Source organism: Pseudocercospora fijiensis, assembly GCF_000340215.1.
Source record: "Pseudocercospora fijiensis CIRAD86 unplaced genomic scaffold MYCFIscaffold_1, whole genome shotgun sequence".
NCBI classification, from domain to species: domain Eukaryota; kingdom Fungi; phylum Ascomycota; class Dothideomycetes; order Mycosphaerellales; family Mycosphaerellaceae; genus Pseudocercospora; species Pseudocercospora fijiensis.
Window position 1 is genome coordinate 7,100,843 of NW_006921532.1, and position 15,323 is coordinate 7,116,165.

Sequence of the window (15,323 nt, forward strand, 5' to 3'; positions counted from 1 at the left end):
ACCTAGGCGCCTCGTTCTTAAGGCTATAGACCTTAGTTTAGTTTACGAAGGTATATAGGACGCGCGTCGATATAATAAGCTAGTCGTAAACGAAGTAGCCGCCCTCTATCCGGATTACGATCCGGAAGCTATTAGCGGAATAAGGGATTTTGTAGTAGTAGAGCGGTTAAGTACGGGAGAGGTGTCTACTACTCTATATCGTATAAATCGCTACTATCTATACTACTTCCCTATATATTACGTCCTCCTCTAGGCGGCTAGAACTCCTAGGTTTTCGTAGGAGAACTAGTTTCGTACGCGTAGTAGGAGGCACGTTACGCTTAGGGATTACTTTAGGTATATTTTGTACTATCGACTAAACTAATTTCCTACTATCTTCTACGATCGCCGGCTCCTATAACAATTGTACGTCGACGTATATACCGTAGTAGACTTAAACGACCTGCTTTTCCTAGGCAACTATTAGAAAGAAGTATAGGCAGATACGTACGACTTAAAACAACCGAAATAGCGTAGTACGCGCGTACTATTAGGCAATAAGAATAAATACGATATCTAACGAGAGTTGTCTCGATAGATTAGCGAAAACCTACGTTACGATATTCTTCGAACTAAGGCATAGTACGGGGAATGCGAGGGAAGCGTACGTTACGGTTTGCTATAGCGGAACTGTTTAGTCGTCCCTACGAACGGGGCTCTATTATCCGATAGCATCCTATAAGCTTTATAAATAGTTCTCCCGTCCTCGTACGTCGGCGGCGATCGGTAGATTTTATAGTACTACCGAGATTCTATAGCTATCGTCGGCTACTTCGGTGTCCCTACGTACTTTATTACGTTTACGGCTAACTCTAACTAGCCGGAGATTAAGCGTTATTTGTTCGACTATTAGGACGCAATAGACCGCCCGGATATTACGATAAGGGTCTTTATTTAGAAAGCTAGAGAGTTTTTATATAAGGTCTACTATAGGAACGTATTCGGTCGCTATATCGCGAGATATTAGACGGTCGAATACTAGAAGCGTAGCCTCCCTTACCTTTACCTCTTACTATAGATCGCGCCCGATTAAGCGCTAGATACTATATCTAAGATCGACAACTTTATCCGCGCTAAGCTTCCGAGCCTAGCCGAGGACCCGGATAGTAGCGTAACGAACTTAGTTAAGGAATATATATATTATAGACCTTATAGCGCGGGCTTTCTATACGTCCCGTATATATAGTTACCTCGATACTCCGAAGGGACGTATTCTAAGGGATTCCCTATAGAGTTCTCGGACGAGACGGTAGTAACTAATATCGCGTTTCCGAAATATCGTAGACGCCGTAATAGGAGGATATAGAATAAGAGGAGGAATCGCGCGTTCCTCTTCGATAATCGTTATATCGTGCCGTACAATCTATACCTACTAAAGCGGTTTAACGCCTATATTAATATCGAGCAGGTCTACTTATTATAGGCGATTAAATATATTAATAAGTACGTCTATAAGGGCGCCGACCGTACGACTGCCTACCTCGAGATTCCCGGTAACGAGATCGCTAACTACGTTAATATACGATACATTAGTCCTATAATAGCGATATATAACATCTTAGGAGGCAAGCGCTATAAAGAATAGCCCGCGGTTATTCGACTAGACGTCTACCTACCGCGCCCTAGGGGTAATATTATATTTAACTATAACGCGACGATAGCGGACCTACGCGGCGATAGACGATAACGTACTACGCTCGTCGCGTAGTTTCGGTATAACGCGTTACTACTAGACAACGACGTATCTTGCCGGCGCTTAACGTATCTTAAGTTTCTAAAACACTATACGCTATATAACAAAGCGTAGAAGAAACGTTCTAAGCGCGTAGTATACTCTATCGCGCGTCTTAACCCGCCCCTACGTCCTAAAGGCGAGATACTATACTTAATTAAATTGCTCTATATCGTTCGGGGTACTAAATGTTTCCGCGACTTAAGGATATATAGCGGTACCGTATATAAGAGCTTTCGAGCGGCGGCGATTGTATCTAGTCTTATAAGATCGGAAGATAAATAGCTCGATACGTTCCGGGAGGCCGAGAAGATATACACCTCCCGATAATTACGTCTTATATTCGTACTACTTATCCTAACGGATGCGATATCCGGAGCCGACTCTACGCGATAGTAGAGTCTTCTATAGAGGGACATATATAAAGATCTATATATCGAACTGCGGCGCGGAGGCTATATAGGAAGGTATAAGAAGATAAATACTACTACTAAAAGTTATAGTAAGTAGTAGCTATATACCGAATTAGTTGCTAACGGATACAAGGTATCGGGCTATAGACTACCGAGTCCCGATCCTTCGTAGGCGAAAATACGTAGTAGTAATAACGCTATCGCTTAAGAAGAAGCGCTAGTCGATATAGAAAACGAAGACGGGAACAAACTCTACGTATAACAAAACGCCTACCTTCTTAATAATAGTTAAAGGCGAGCCTTTACCGATATTACGAACGATATCGACTAGAATCCGTTAATAGCGCACTTTTTTATCTAAGGTCCGGGAGGCTACGGGAAGACGTTCCTATACCGTATACTCGTAGCGACCTATAGAGCACGTAGCCTTATCGTGCTATATATCGCGTCTTTAGGTATCGCCGTATAGCTGCTTCCTAGTAGTCGTATAGCGTACTCCCAATTTAAACTTCCTTTAAGTAATACCGGATAGTAGGACTATCCTATTACTTAAGATATAATAGACGCTAAGCTAATCCGAAAGACTTATCTAGTTATTTAGGACGAAGCCGCGATATAGAATAGACGCGATATTATAGCTATATATCGAGTCTTTTATAAGTTACGATTAGGTAGTAACGGCTAGGGCAACGAACTATTCTTCGCGGGAGTCCCCGTCGTATTCGGCGGCGACTAGGTATAGACTCTTCTAGTGCTTCCCGAGTATAAGAAGTCTTCGAAGGAAGTAGACGTAATAGCGATTACATTTAAAGCCTTCCTAATCTAGAATAAGATTAAGGTACTCTATCTCTAGTAAAATATATAGCTTATAGATAGTAATCCGCGGAATGTCGACTTCTACCGCTAGACCCTCTATATTATATACGACGACGTATTCGATCGATTTATTAAGCTACTAATATACGTCGGAAGAGTCTAGGACCTTAGCGAGCTTATCGATTTCGTCTTTCTAAGATAGGGTATTATTAAGGCTAAGTACGACCTAGTATTCTATCGTTCTCGAGCTATCTTTTATATAACGAACGATACCGCCTACGAGATTAACGAACGTATCGTAGACGACCTACCGTACGGTACAATTCGCGAATATCGCTACGAGGATAAGATAGAGAAGTTGCCTAGCGATAAAGACTAGCCTCCGGAAATCTTAAGCCTTTTAAAATCTATCTAGAATACCGAGCTCTAGATTCCTTGCCTACGGATCCGGGTAGGTATACTAATAATAATTATACGGAACATCTATAAGACCGTAGGACTTGTAAACGGAACGCGGGTTATCGTCGTAAAAACACTCTAGTTTAGGGTTAAAGTTCGGAAACTACTAGACGACGATAATTAGGAAGTATACTAGATACCGCGAATCTAGATATATTCGAATAAAGGCCTGCCGTTTACCCTTAAGCGATATTAACTTTCGCTTTAACCTTGTTTCGTAATAACGATAAACAAATCTTAGGGTTAATCCCTAGTATATATCGGCATCGACCTTCGACGGCCCGTATTTAGCTACGGCTAACTCTTTATAGCATTCTTACGCGTTACGGACGTATATAACCTCCGCGTACTTATTAACGGAAAGTATGCTTTAACGTAGGGCGGCGACTCCCTAAATAAGGTATTTCGCTCGGCTCTATTATATCTACCTAAGCGTCTCTACGACTTTATTTTTAAGGATAGAAATCTGTTTATAGGTATAACCTCGAACGTCCTATTACGCGGAGCGATATACGCTATACCTACTAGCTCTACCGGACTAGCGTAGCAACCGCGACGCCCGTAGGGTATACTTAACTACGTACCTCGAGCGTACGTTCCCGAAATCGCTAAACCGCCTACCGGTTCTACTCGAGACGCTATAGAACCTAAAAACGAGCCTAACTAGTATACTCGAAACTTTGCGGGTCTAGACCGCGAAGTAGGTAGCGATAGTAGCCTTCCGCATAGGGTAGAAAGGGGTCCTAGGGCATTCGTACTAGGTAACGACGAAGATAGGACGTTAGTCGATACTAGAGTCGGACGATAGCTAAGCTAGCGAGAAACTACGCTAACTATAGCACTAGCGAAAACTTCGCGCCGACCGTTATTCGTAGAACTTCCTAGATACTAACTAGACGACTCCTTAGTCTACCTCTAGAACTTAGCCCTAGGTCCTAGTAACGCCTAATAGATAATACAAGTTATAGGCAAAATAATACCTTCGAAGGAGATTGCGCGGGTAGATCTAACTAAGGCCTCGTCGATACTACCTACGCTAGTACCTATACCGATACCTCGTTCCGTATCTGCGGCGCGTATAATCTAATAGATTTCTAAGGATACTACGCCTATTCTAGGTCCTTCGTTCTCTAGGAAGCGACTACCCGGACAACCCGTATTACTCTTAAAGCCTATATCCCGTACTTAAGTCTCTACTCCGACCTCGATACTATACGCTCTAACGCTACCTCGTACTCTAAGGCTAAGCGACATTGCTAAGGCAAAGGCTCTAGTTATCGTATATAAACAAGAAGCTAAGATCCTTAGTATACTTTAAGACGTAGATCTCGACTTCGATATAGAAGACTTTTAGGCTGCAATAAGTAGTTATTCTCTATAATATATATATATAAAACTTCTCTATCTATACTAGCATTTTTTTCTCTTTAGGTATAGAGTTTAGCTACCTAAATACGGTTAGCGTATTACTACTTCTCCGAGGCACTAAGAACCTTGTTATTTAGCCGCTTATCCCCTGTCTATATAAGCTAAGTTCCCGGCAGTTCTCTTAGTTATCCTCCTTTCTCTTCGGGTTCTCTACTATATTCCTAGCGCTAATATAATATCGAGCCTTAATATTATACCTAAAGTAGGAAAGGATTACGCGTAACAGTTCATATAAGCAGTAGTAGAAGCATATTAAAAAGGTGAAATTTAGGAAACTAGAACTACGGACTACGCGCTAGTAAAGAAAATCGTAAGCGGTAAAGGGCGAGATCTAGTATTTCGAGAGGGCTATATACGTATACTAGGAGAAGGCGTAACGTAGAAGGGTACCGATAAGAGAGCGAGGCGAGCGGCGCTAGTCTATATCCTCGGTATAGACGCTAGAAGTTGCGCTATACTAAACTATCCCTTTCCTTTAAAATATAGAACTTACGAATCTAACCGTAGTTATTTCGAAGGGTGCCGTTATTCCTATAACCTAGCGCTAAAGCTACTATATAGTAATTGCGCTTATAGAGGAGATCCTAGGAGCTATACTAGCTATATAAACTATAACCGGAAGAGAGTAGTATTACTAGAATTCGAAGATAGCGGGCGGGCTTCGAAATCGAATACTCGACCTCTATCTACGGAGTACGAATAGGAAGAGGGCACCCTAGAATATTAAGAGACTATCTCTACTAAGGATACTAGCTACTAGGAGGAATACGACTTTACTTAGGAAGTATCTTAGAAAGCGGAAGAACTTAGGAGAAGTATAAGCGAAGCATAGCTCTAGCAACTCTTCGAGTTTCTAGCGGAATTGTTATATTCTAATTCTCCTACGTTTGCGACGTAGCATATTCGAGATATATATTACGAAAGTATTAGCGAGATTACAAGCGGTTATATACGGAAAACAGATAGTAAGCGAGCTCGTATAGAAGTCGTCGCGGCGGTAGAGCGGACTTAACTAGATTAGGTATATATTTTAAACCGACTATAATGCGAATAGTAACAATAGCGGTAACGTACTAAGAAACGTGAGATTAAACATTACTAGCTTCGCTAACCGATATTATAGGCCTAGTATATATCTATTATATAGGTAGACGAGATAAAAATAGGAAGAAGAAGATTATAAGTTACTTTATAGATTTTATTTTTTACAAAGGGCTAACTAACCTCCGTAGAGTATATATATCGGTCTGCGCCCTATAGCGTAGATAGTATATCTTATCTTATTTCCTCTCGCCTTTTCTAACTTTCAACTTCTTAATTAGTATACTATTCTTAGATTATCGCGTTCTTCCGAGTAGCGGCGATATAGATTCCTATAGTAAATCGATTCCTAGGTCCTATCTAGACAAAAGGAGAGCTAGCCTTAAAGTCCTAGGTAAAATCGGATCCTAGAAGAGTAGCGTACGATTAAGCGTTTATAGTAGAGGTGCCTAGTAACTACTAGTACTCGATAGTCTTAGCGCCCTCTTAGAGGATAACGGTATAGTTAAACGTAAGATAGCGCACTACGCCGCTAACGAAACGTATAAAGACTTCGCCTACGACGAGCTTTAAGGGTTAGTATATCTAGCAATATATATTTATAAACGAGACTTACTAGAGTCGCGACCCTCTTAGAGCCGGTCTTCTTAGCTAGAACTCGCTTCGTAGAGCGAGGGGGAGACTCGTTAGAGGACGTACCGGCGAGATCGATAACTTCCTTGCCCTTAAATACTTAAGCGACTAATACTATTAGCGACGCGGTTATAAAGGTTTAGCGATAATATTAAACTTACTAGTAGCGCTCGAGATCTTGCTCGGGGTTTCTATAGAGCTAGTATAGGGGGTAGGTATAGTATCTAGCTTAGTAAAGATAGAAAGGGAGCAGCAACGAGTCGTAGTAGTAGTAGTAGTAGTAGTAAGTAGTAGTAAGTAGAAGAAGTTGTTATTAGAAAGGCGCGCGATTTATAAAGCGCGATTTGTAACGATTTCCGCCTTGTTGCCTAGCGCGGTACGGCTATAGCCGCCGTAGAATCTTCTAGAATCTAGCTTACCCTACCCCCCTCGTCGCCTTAGCCTTTACTTATAGCTCTTCGGCCTTTACTTATAGCACTTCGTCCTTTACTTATAGCTCTTCGACTCGGAGCTATATAAACACTAGTAGTCTATATTCTGCTAATACCTCGATTAGCGAGGTAGGGCTTCCCGTATAATTACGTAGATCCCGCTAAGACCCTATTTCGCTATATTATCTCGCTTAATTTCCGGGCTTCGCGTATTTCGAGATAAAGCTTAGTATACCTATACTAAGTAAGCGGAAATCCTAAACCTCTCGTTTTGTAATATACTATATACTACTATAATAGACGATATTACGGAGCTAGAACGACTTCGGCAACTGTTCTTTAACCTTACTAAACTATTTGAACTTTCCCTATCGTAATAGGAAACGATATAGGCTATTTTAAGCAATGTATACTCGCGTACGATTATATCGCGTTTAGGCAAGGGTTTAGACATACAAGGCCGGATAACTAAGAAGCAGTACTTCGGCTATATTAAACGACGACGCAATAGCAATAGTAAGGGCAAAAGTAAGGAAAAACAGGACGAGAGCGCCTCTAAAGAAGAGACCTTTGTTAGATAACGTTAGAAGCCTAAATTCAAGCTAGTTGCGCCCTATAAAGTGTCCTTTATTATAACAATATATCGGCTAGAAGGTGTTTGATAAGAACCTATATATATTACGAGAGGCTAATTCGATAGCGGACATATATACGACCTAGACCTTCTTAATAGCCGGAAGTTGAACAAATACGTCCGGAATATAATTAAGACTAATATAAATAACTCTCCGAGAGCTAGACGCGTTATTAACCGTGTTAGTAATGCCTTGAATAGACAACTTGGAAGTAGGCGACTATTTAGTAGCTAAAACGCGTACTAAGACGCCTACAACCTAGGTCGTTCTTCGCTATACTATAACCGTAATAAGAGACAAGTTATATAGTAAACAAGAGGCAATATTCTAGTCTAATTGGAGGCCGCTTATAATAAGGCTACTAAGCTAGGTCTATACTTCTATAGCTTCGGAATAATAACTCCTAATAGCCTCCGAAGAGGCTTTGTATTTACCGAGCTAGCTAGCATTAAATTGCTTCGGAAATATAGTCGTATTATACTAATAGACGATATATACGACACCTGTAAGACTAGCTTCTATCTCTGCAACCTTATAGTACCTAACGACTATCTAAAATAGCGACCTATAGCTTATATAGCCTTAGAAAGCAAGTATAGTGTTATATATGCTATAGGTCTTCGATACCTAGCTTATTAGGCCGGTTATAGCGAGATTGGCGGCTAGTTACTATAATAGATAGTAACTAACGACTCAGCTAGCGAGCAAGCGGCTATTACAACCGTATTTCTAGAGGTCTAACTAAGGCTTTATTAGCGCTATTAGTTAGAGATTATTCGGAAGAAGTTTCTACTAAATTCACTATATAAGAAGGTCTATAGGTGCTTGCTAAGGGCACTTTATAACGTTAAGAATAATAAAGAGTATATTCAAGCGCTTGCTAATGCCGAGAGGGCTTTGCTAGGAGGCAATAACGACCCTCTAGCTAGCTATTTAAGGAAGGAATAGGGTTTCTAGTACGCTAGCATATAGTGTACTTACTTAAGGCGGGACAATCCCTTACTTATATAGGTAAAACTAGCCGTTTCTTCCTATATAGGTATACTAGTTGCTAACCTTCGTATAGAACCGTACTACCGGGCCCGTTAAAGGCTAGCACTCTAAATATAAGGCTAAAGTTAAGAAGGTAGCTAAGGCTAACTTCTCGCTCTCTAGTATTATTATCTACGCAATTAAGACTAATAAGAAGTAGTATAATAGAGCTATTAAGGCGGCTAATAAGAGCTAGTAATTACCTCTCTTCCGACGCACTATTAGCAGTATAGAGGTCTTCTAGCAACTACTATATTTAGTCTAGGTCCTTCTAGCTAAGTAGTACTCGAAGGCTTTAGCTTACGTTAAACTCGGTATACTACAATAGAGCCGATTTAAGCGTTACGAGATCCACGACCTGCTAGTAGAGTGTGTATGCTATTTCTAGGCGACTTATTATCTACCTTGCTAGTATATCTAGATTAATACCGAGTTTAAAGACAACCCTATTAGTAAGGATATTGCTAAGACCTACGTACGGCGGTTTAAAGAGGTAGGTAGCCTTAAAGCGACTAGTATCTACTATAAATAGTAATAGGCGATTATACTAGCTATTAAGGACGACGATAAGGTATTTCTTCCGTCTCGGCATAATAGCGACAATATAGGCGCTCTCGAGCGGACTAATTACCTACAACTATACTCGCTTCTTAAGAACGTTAAGTTTAACTTCTATAAGAAGTTAGACGAGGTAAGAACGCGACTCTTAGCGCTATAATATCGTTCCTTTATAAACTAGCTGTTGTCTAATTATGCCGCCGAGGCAGTAAGAATATCGTTACTTCTATCCGTTAACGAGTTCTTATAACTATAATAATAGCCGCCGTAGCAAGCCGCCGACGAGATAGCCTATATACCGGAGATAGTCTTCGATATATACGCGGAAGAGGAAGAGATAGAAGATATTAATACGATAGATAAGAATAATATAGACAACCTACTAGCGGTAAGAGATAGAATAGATACTATAATAGCAATAAGCGAGTAGTCTAATAAGGAGGCAACTACTATAATACGAGACCTATAATACACGCCTTATAGATACGTTGTCTATACTATACTACCTCGTTTTCGAGATATAGCGGCGCTAATACTAAGCGAGTTACTGTTTCTAATAGGTCTTCTAGTAGGCTTATTTTATAGCGTAGGTCGACCTTAGTACTAAGCACTCGATCTATAGGTTATCGAGTTTAATAGGGTAATAGGTCTACGCTATAATATCTATATATACGCGCTCGAGAAGATAATCCTATATTAGTCGCTATACTAGTCGCTATTTAGTAATAGCGATAGTAAGTAAGCGAGGAAGAGGCGGCGAGAATAAGTAATAGGCAGGCGTAGATAGCAATACCTTAGAATGTAATATAACGGCTATACTATATATAAACTTTAGCTTTATTAATATATCGACTAATCGACGATATATATTAGTAGTACTATTAGTAGAGAACAGGCTATACGCGAGGCCCGGAAATTAAGCGAGATAATATAGCAAAACAGGGTCTTGGCGGGAAAGACGTAATTGCCCCACCTCGCTTAAACAGATCTGTTGGCAGAATACAGACTACCCTCCATCAAAGTTGGCTGCATGCTGATAACGCGAGCTGGGGGCGGAAGCGATGCGATTGGGTGTGCAAAAAGTATGGAGCCAGGGTGGGACGATGTCGGCTCAGGGCGGACTTCACGCTTCTCCTCTAATTTTCACGAGGCGTCTTTTTAGAATATTCACTATGCGAATGTGCATTTATTCTCCTTTGATGTGAATGTGAGGCATGAAAGATTGCTGTGTGGGATGATGGAGACAGTGCAGGACGGACTGCGGATTGTGAAATAGGAAGAGCGAATTCACTGAGGAGAACACGTGCCAAGAGATGGAAAGCTGATGGGCAAGAGATGTTCAAATGAATAAATGGGCGGATTACATGTCTGAGGAGGCTGGTGTGAGCAGGCACACGGTTGATAAGTGAGTAGGATGAGAAGGCCGGGGGACAGGAGTGTTCGCTGCACGCCCGAGTCGCTTCCTTCCATACTGCTCACATGCTGGGACCAGGACCTCCAGCAAGCACATGTGCCTGGCCTCCTGCGACTCCATGAGCTTGCAGTGACATGCGATCATCGACGAGCCAAGAACGGGATCGCCGCCAGCCAAGTCACCACCCCAAGACATGTCCACTCGGCGGCACTGCTCCTCCTGAGGCTCGCAGCAGGACGCCCTGGCCGCGATACATGTTCACGACGACGAGCTCCCACGAGCCGCGCCCAGGGAAACTTCGTAGCCGTTCCTCCTCCTCTTACCCCGCCATTTGTTCCGGCTAAACCTCGCCGGAAGGCGTCAAGATACATAAACGAATTGAACCAGCTCAGCCAATCACATACGGCCACAGGTTCGGTGGTAAACTCAAGCAGGTCGCTCCTGCGATTTGAGCGCTGAACCGCGTGCTTAGTACTCGGGTGGATGACCACCAGGGGCTGATTTCCCTCCCCCCCAGTTCAAGTCCAACCTCAGATTCGTCTGTAACCGCGCTGTCCTGCGAGGCTCGATTGCTGTAACCGTGAAAGCAATCAGATAGCAGTGCTATGAAATCATGTTACCGTCGGTTCATTGCGAAGGTGTCACCTCCGGGGAAGATCACGTGCTGTATGTACAATTTTTTTGTTTTTCTTTTGCCCTTTCTTTTCTACCTACCTACCACATTACTCACTCACTCATCCGACTCGTCAAGTCGCGCTCATTGCCATCGCTTTTCCTTTTTTGTGTTCAGCGTTTGTTCACCACAATGGCCACGCCCATGAGCGAGCGCCGGGAAGATGGCATGTTTACGAGTCACCTGAAAAAAGCGCATGTCTAACGCGAATGAACAGGGGCAATATGCGCTGTAATGGCAATGCCGCGATATTAGGAAGCTCCGTCATGGTATAGCTGGCGTTGAATCTTGGAACTGACAGCTTGACACATGAGGACATGCCGAGCGATCCTCATCAGCGTACACATAAAATCCACTGCACGAGAGGCAAGTCAGTCAGAGGCTGTGCACAGTGTAATCTTTCACTTCAACATGTCTCACACAGATCTCCGCCTCCGGGGCTCGAACGCCGGTGTCTTCGCTTCGCCGATCGACCGCCACAACACCTTTGCAAATTTCCGATTGCTCCTCTGCACTCTCGGCGCCGCTCTCACCATCGCACTGTGCTATACGGCAGTCATGGAACTTGAAAGCCCAGCAGCCTCGCCTTTTCCAGAGTTACGCACTCGACTCCCATATTTCAGCCGCTGCTTGAAACTTCTGGGCATGACTGTCAAAGGCGTGGGCGCGATGACGTTTGTTTGTCTATTCATCGCCATCGGGCCAGTGTTATTGCTAGTCGGATTCCATCTGTACAAGGCATATCAAGCTTCTGTCCGCACAAGCGATCCGCGAGGGGCTTCGAAAACGCACGTCATGGTATAGCTGGAATTTGGGTGGGTGCGAAGGCCAATCGGCCGGCGACGTGCGGAAGTCGTGTTTGCCAAAGAGAGAGGTAAGCAATAATTCTCTTCGAGAGCTACATCTCCACTTGCTGAAGCTTGAAACAGTCTGCCATCTCCACGTCCTACAGCTTGGGATACATCGCAAAGACGTTCAAGGACGTTATCATGCACTTGAGAGCGATTGAAGCGTGAGTCACGCCTTTCGAGCAGTTCGTAGAGGTACAAAATGCAATGGCAGTTTATTCAGTGCTTCCTTGGCAGTTGGCCAGAACCAAAAAGCAAACTCATCCTAAGCCTCTGCTCTAGCAAAGATTGGTACCTCGAATGCTAAGCAGCAAGTCTGGACGGATGGATGGGTAATGAAGGTGACACCTATTTAATTGATGGCACGCTACATCAGAAGCTAACATCCAGCTCCATGTCCCTCTTGTCTCCGGGCATGCTCTACGTCGAGCAAACAACACGCGCAAATGTCGGCGGAACATCCAGAAGACCCAAAAACCACGGCGACGCAAAACGAGATGCCCGGCCAACCTGGACTCCGCAATCCATTCATCTGCAAAGATCCTGTTCCGCTCAGCATGGAACATCCGGACCAGCGCGGGACGCCGAACAAGAGACAAGCGATATTCTCGGATACAGATTGCTCGCCAGGACTCACCTCTCCGACAGTCTTCGATCCCGAGGCTCTGCGCACGTATAGTGACACCTCGCCTGAGGTAGAGGACCGTGCCGTCCTGTCAACGTGGGAGACGTCAAAGAGCAAGCCCAACGTGCTAGATGAGATCGAAACCCGACAAGACAGTCTGGACCGTGTCCCGAGACAACACAGGCGCTCATCGCTGGTTTCTGTGGAGATTGAGTATTGGTCTCGCGAGTATGATCCTGCAGATCCAGACAACTATGATGAAGGCATCTCACCCACGGATATGCGGGGTGTTTCTCCTGATTCCCAAAACTTCGAAGGACAGAATCCGCTCCTCGAAACCCTCTTCCTCAATCAACGACGTCCAAAATTCTCCATGCCACCAAATACCACGCCACCATCAAGACCCAAACTAAACGTATACCAACCCGGCCCACCGCTCAAAGGCTCTCCATTACCCCCTCACCGGGATCCAAAGCACAGCCACTCGCGAAACGACACACGAGTCACTAAACTCTCCGACTACGGCATCCATCCCCCAAAAGAAAAATCTGGCCGATGGTGGTCCATATCCAGAAGGTCTTCAGACAAGTCCCGCATCGAATCCCGAGACGGGTACAGGCCAAGTCGCTGTGGACTCCTCCCCAGCCTTCCCGAAAGCATCGTAGAGCAGAGCCTCCGACCGACGTCGAGCACGCTGCGCGAATTCAGAACGTCCGGCGATCCGCTGGAATCGAGAATTTGGGAACGCGATTCTAGGACTGCGTATGATGTGATGCGAAAAGGAGGGTTGAAATCGAAGTCGAAGTTGGAGAATGAGAATGAGAATCGGAGAGGACGGAGCGATGCCACTGCAATCGATGCGCGCTCGTGGGTACAGGCGTGGTTGGATTTCGAGGATTTTGGACCTGCTTCTTGGGAGAGAGGGGGGAGGTTAGTTTTACCTTCTGCTGTGTATTATGCTTGGTGGGCGATGAATCTGGGAGTGATGGGGTCGACGATTTTTTGTTTCGTCTATGCTGCTTCGTATGATGATCCTGGAGCGGCTTTGGTAAGTGATTTGAATATGTTTCTTTCGATTGTTGATTGTATGCTGATTTCTTTTTTACAGCTTGGCGTTCTTTGCGCTACGATCTGGCTTACTCTCTTGGCGGGTGCTTGTCTGTGGTGGCGTAGGTCGGGGATTTTTGAAGAGCAGACAGAGTGTTCTGAGCGGAGCCCATTGTTATCGAAGAAGAGGAAATCCAGGTCATACGTGTAACTCAATGTCTCTGAGAGAGAATTGGACGATCACGACGGAAATATTTGAATCCCATCTCAAATCTAAAGTCTCGCCTCCCCCTTCACGTTCCTCTCCTCCACCCACTCCTTCGAAAACTCATAATCAACATACCCCTCCGGTCCCGCCGTATAAAAGCTCCCACGATCCCATCTGTTCAACTCAATCCCGTTCCGAACCCTAAACACCAAATCCGGATTCGAAATAAAATACCTCCCAAACGCAACCGCCACATTCTCCCCGGTTGCAAACTCATTCACGACCCACGCAGCCTTCTCCTCCGTAAAACCCCCCGCAAGAATGATGGGGACCTCATCCCCCCAAACCTCAAGAAACCGCTTGAGTTCCTCCGTCCCCCTCTCAAAATACACCCCATCAGCCGCACTGCCCGACTTTCTACTCTCAATCAAATGCAAATACGCAAGATCCAACTTCTTCAACTCCTCAATCACATACTCGAATTGCGGGATCGGATTCTCCATTCCCATGCCTTGGAATTTTCCCCAGGGGGATAATCGGATTCCGACTTTTTTGGAATCTCCGATGGCTTCGATGACGGCTTTGGTCACTTCCAAACCGAATCGGGCGCGGTTGGGGATGTTGCCGCCCCAGCCGTCGGTCCGTTGGTTGGAGACGTCTTGGAAGAATTGATCGATGAGGTAGCCGTTTGCGCCGTGGATTTCTACGCCGTCGAAATTCGCTTCGTGGATGGCGGTTTTTGCGGCACGGGCGTAGTGTTGTATGAGTTGGAAAATTTCGGGTTCGGTGAGTTCTTTGGGGATGGTGGTGGGGCCGCCGGAGTTATTGGTTTGGGAGGGATCGACGGGGATTGCGCTGGGGGCTTTGACTTCATAGGGACCTCCTTCTTCACTCTCCAAGACGGAAGATTGGGCGACTCGGCCTAGGGCCCAGAGTTGGAGGTAGATTGTGCAGCCTGCTTTGTGGACGGCTTGGACGATTTCTTTCCAGGCTTGGATTTGGGTGGCGGACCAGATTCCTGGGATTCTTTTGTAGCCGCCTGCGGAGGGGGAGATGAAGGTTGCTTCGGTGATTATCAGCGTTCCTGGCGTGCTGGAGCGTTGTTCGTAGTAGGTTTTGGCGTGTGGGCTGGGATTGTGGTGTTCGTCTGCGCGGAAGCGGGTTAGAGGGGCCATTACCAGGCGGTGTTGGAGTTGATTGTGGCCGACTTGGAGAGGTCGGAAGAGTTTGTCGAGAGCCATGATCGTTGTTGAGCTCGAAGACATGATGTCTACTGGGTAAACGTCAAGAT

General features: G+C 44.6%; 2 protein-coding genes across 2 annotated transcripts; one reads left to right on the forward strand and one right to left on the reverse strand.

The window, feature by feature from the left end:
* Window positions 1-630: 630 nt before the first annotated feature.
* Window positions 631-14,035, forward strand: MYCFIDRAFT_170311 (uncharacterized protein; the record flags this gene model as incomplete). The annotated part of the gene is made up of 20 exons (XM_007923451.1): window positions 631-653; window positions 10,223-10,369; window positions 10,430-10,484; window positions 10,513-10,520; window positions 10,551-10,622; window positions 10,652-10,990; window positions 11,019-11,048; window positions 11,085-11,095; window positions 11,126-11,205; window positions 11,233-11,482; window positions 11,522-11,535; window positions 11,580-11,643; window positions 11,669-11,846; window positions 11,877-12,009; window positions 12,053-12,287; window positions 12,322-12,347; window positions 12,376-12,388; window positions 12,423-12,493; window positions 12,529-12,548; window positions 12,583-14,035. 20 exons carry the CDS (start codon window positions 631-633, stop codon window positions 14,033-14,035), a joined length of 3,222 nt encoding a protein of 1,073 aa, XP_007921642.1.
* Window positions 14,036-14,097: 62 nt separating this feature from the next.
* Window positions 14,098-15,273, reverse strand: MYCFIDRAFT_35126 (uncharacterized protein; the record flags this gene model as incomplete). The annotated part of the gene is made up of 1 exon (XM_007921743.1): window positions 14,098-15,273. One exon carries the CDS (start codon window positions 15,271-15,273, stop codon window positions 14,098-14,100), a length of 1,176 nt encoding a protein of 391 aa, XP_007919934.1.
* Window positions 15,274-15,323: the final 50 nt, after the last annotated feature.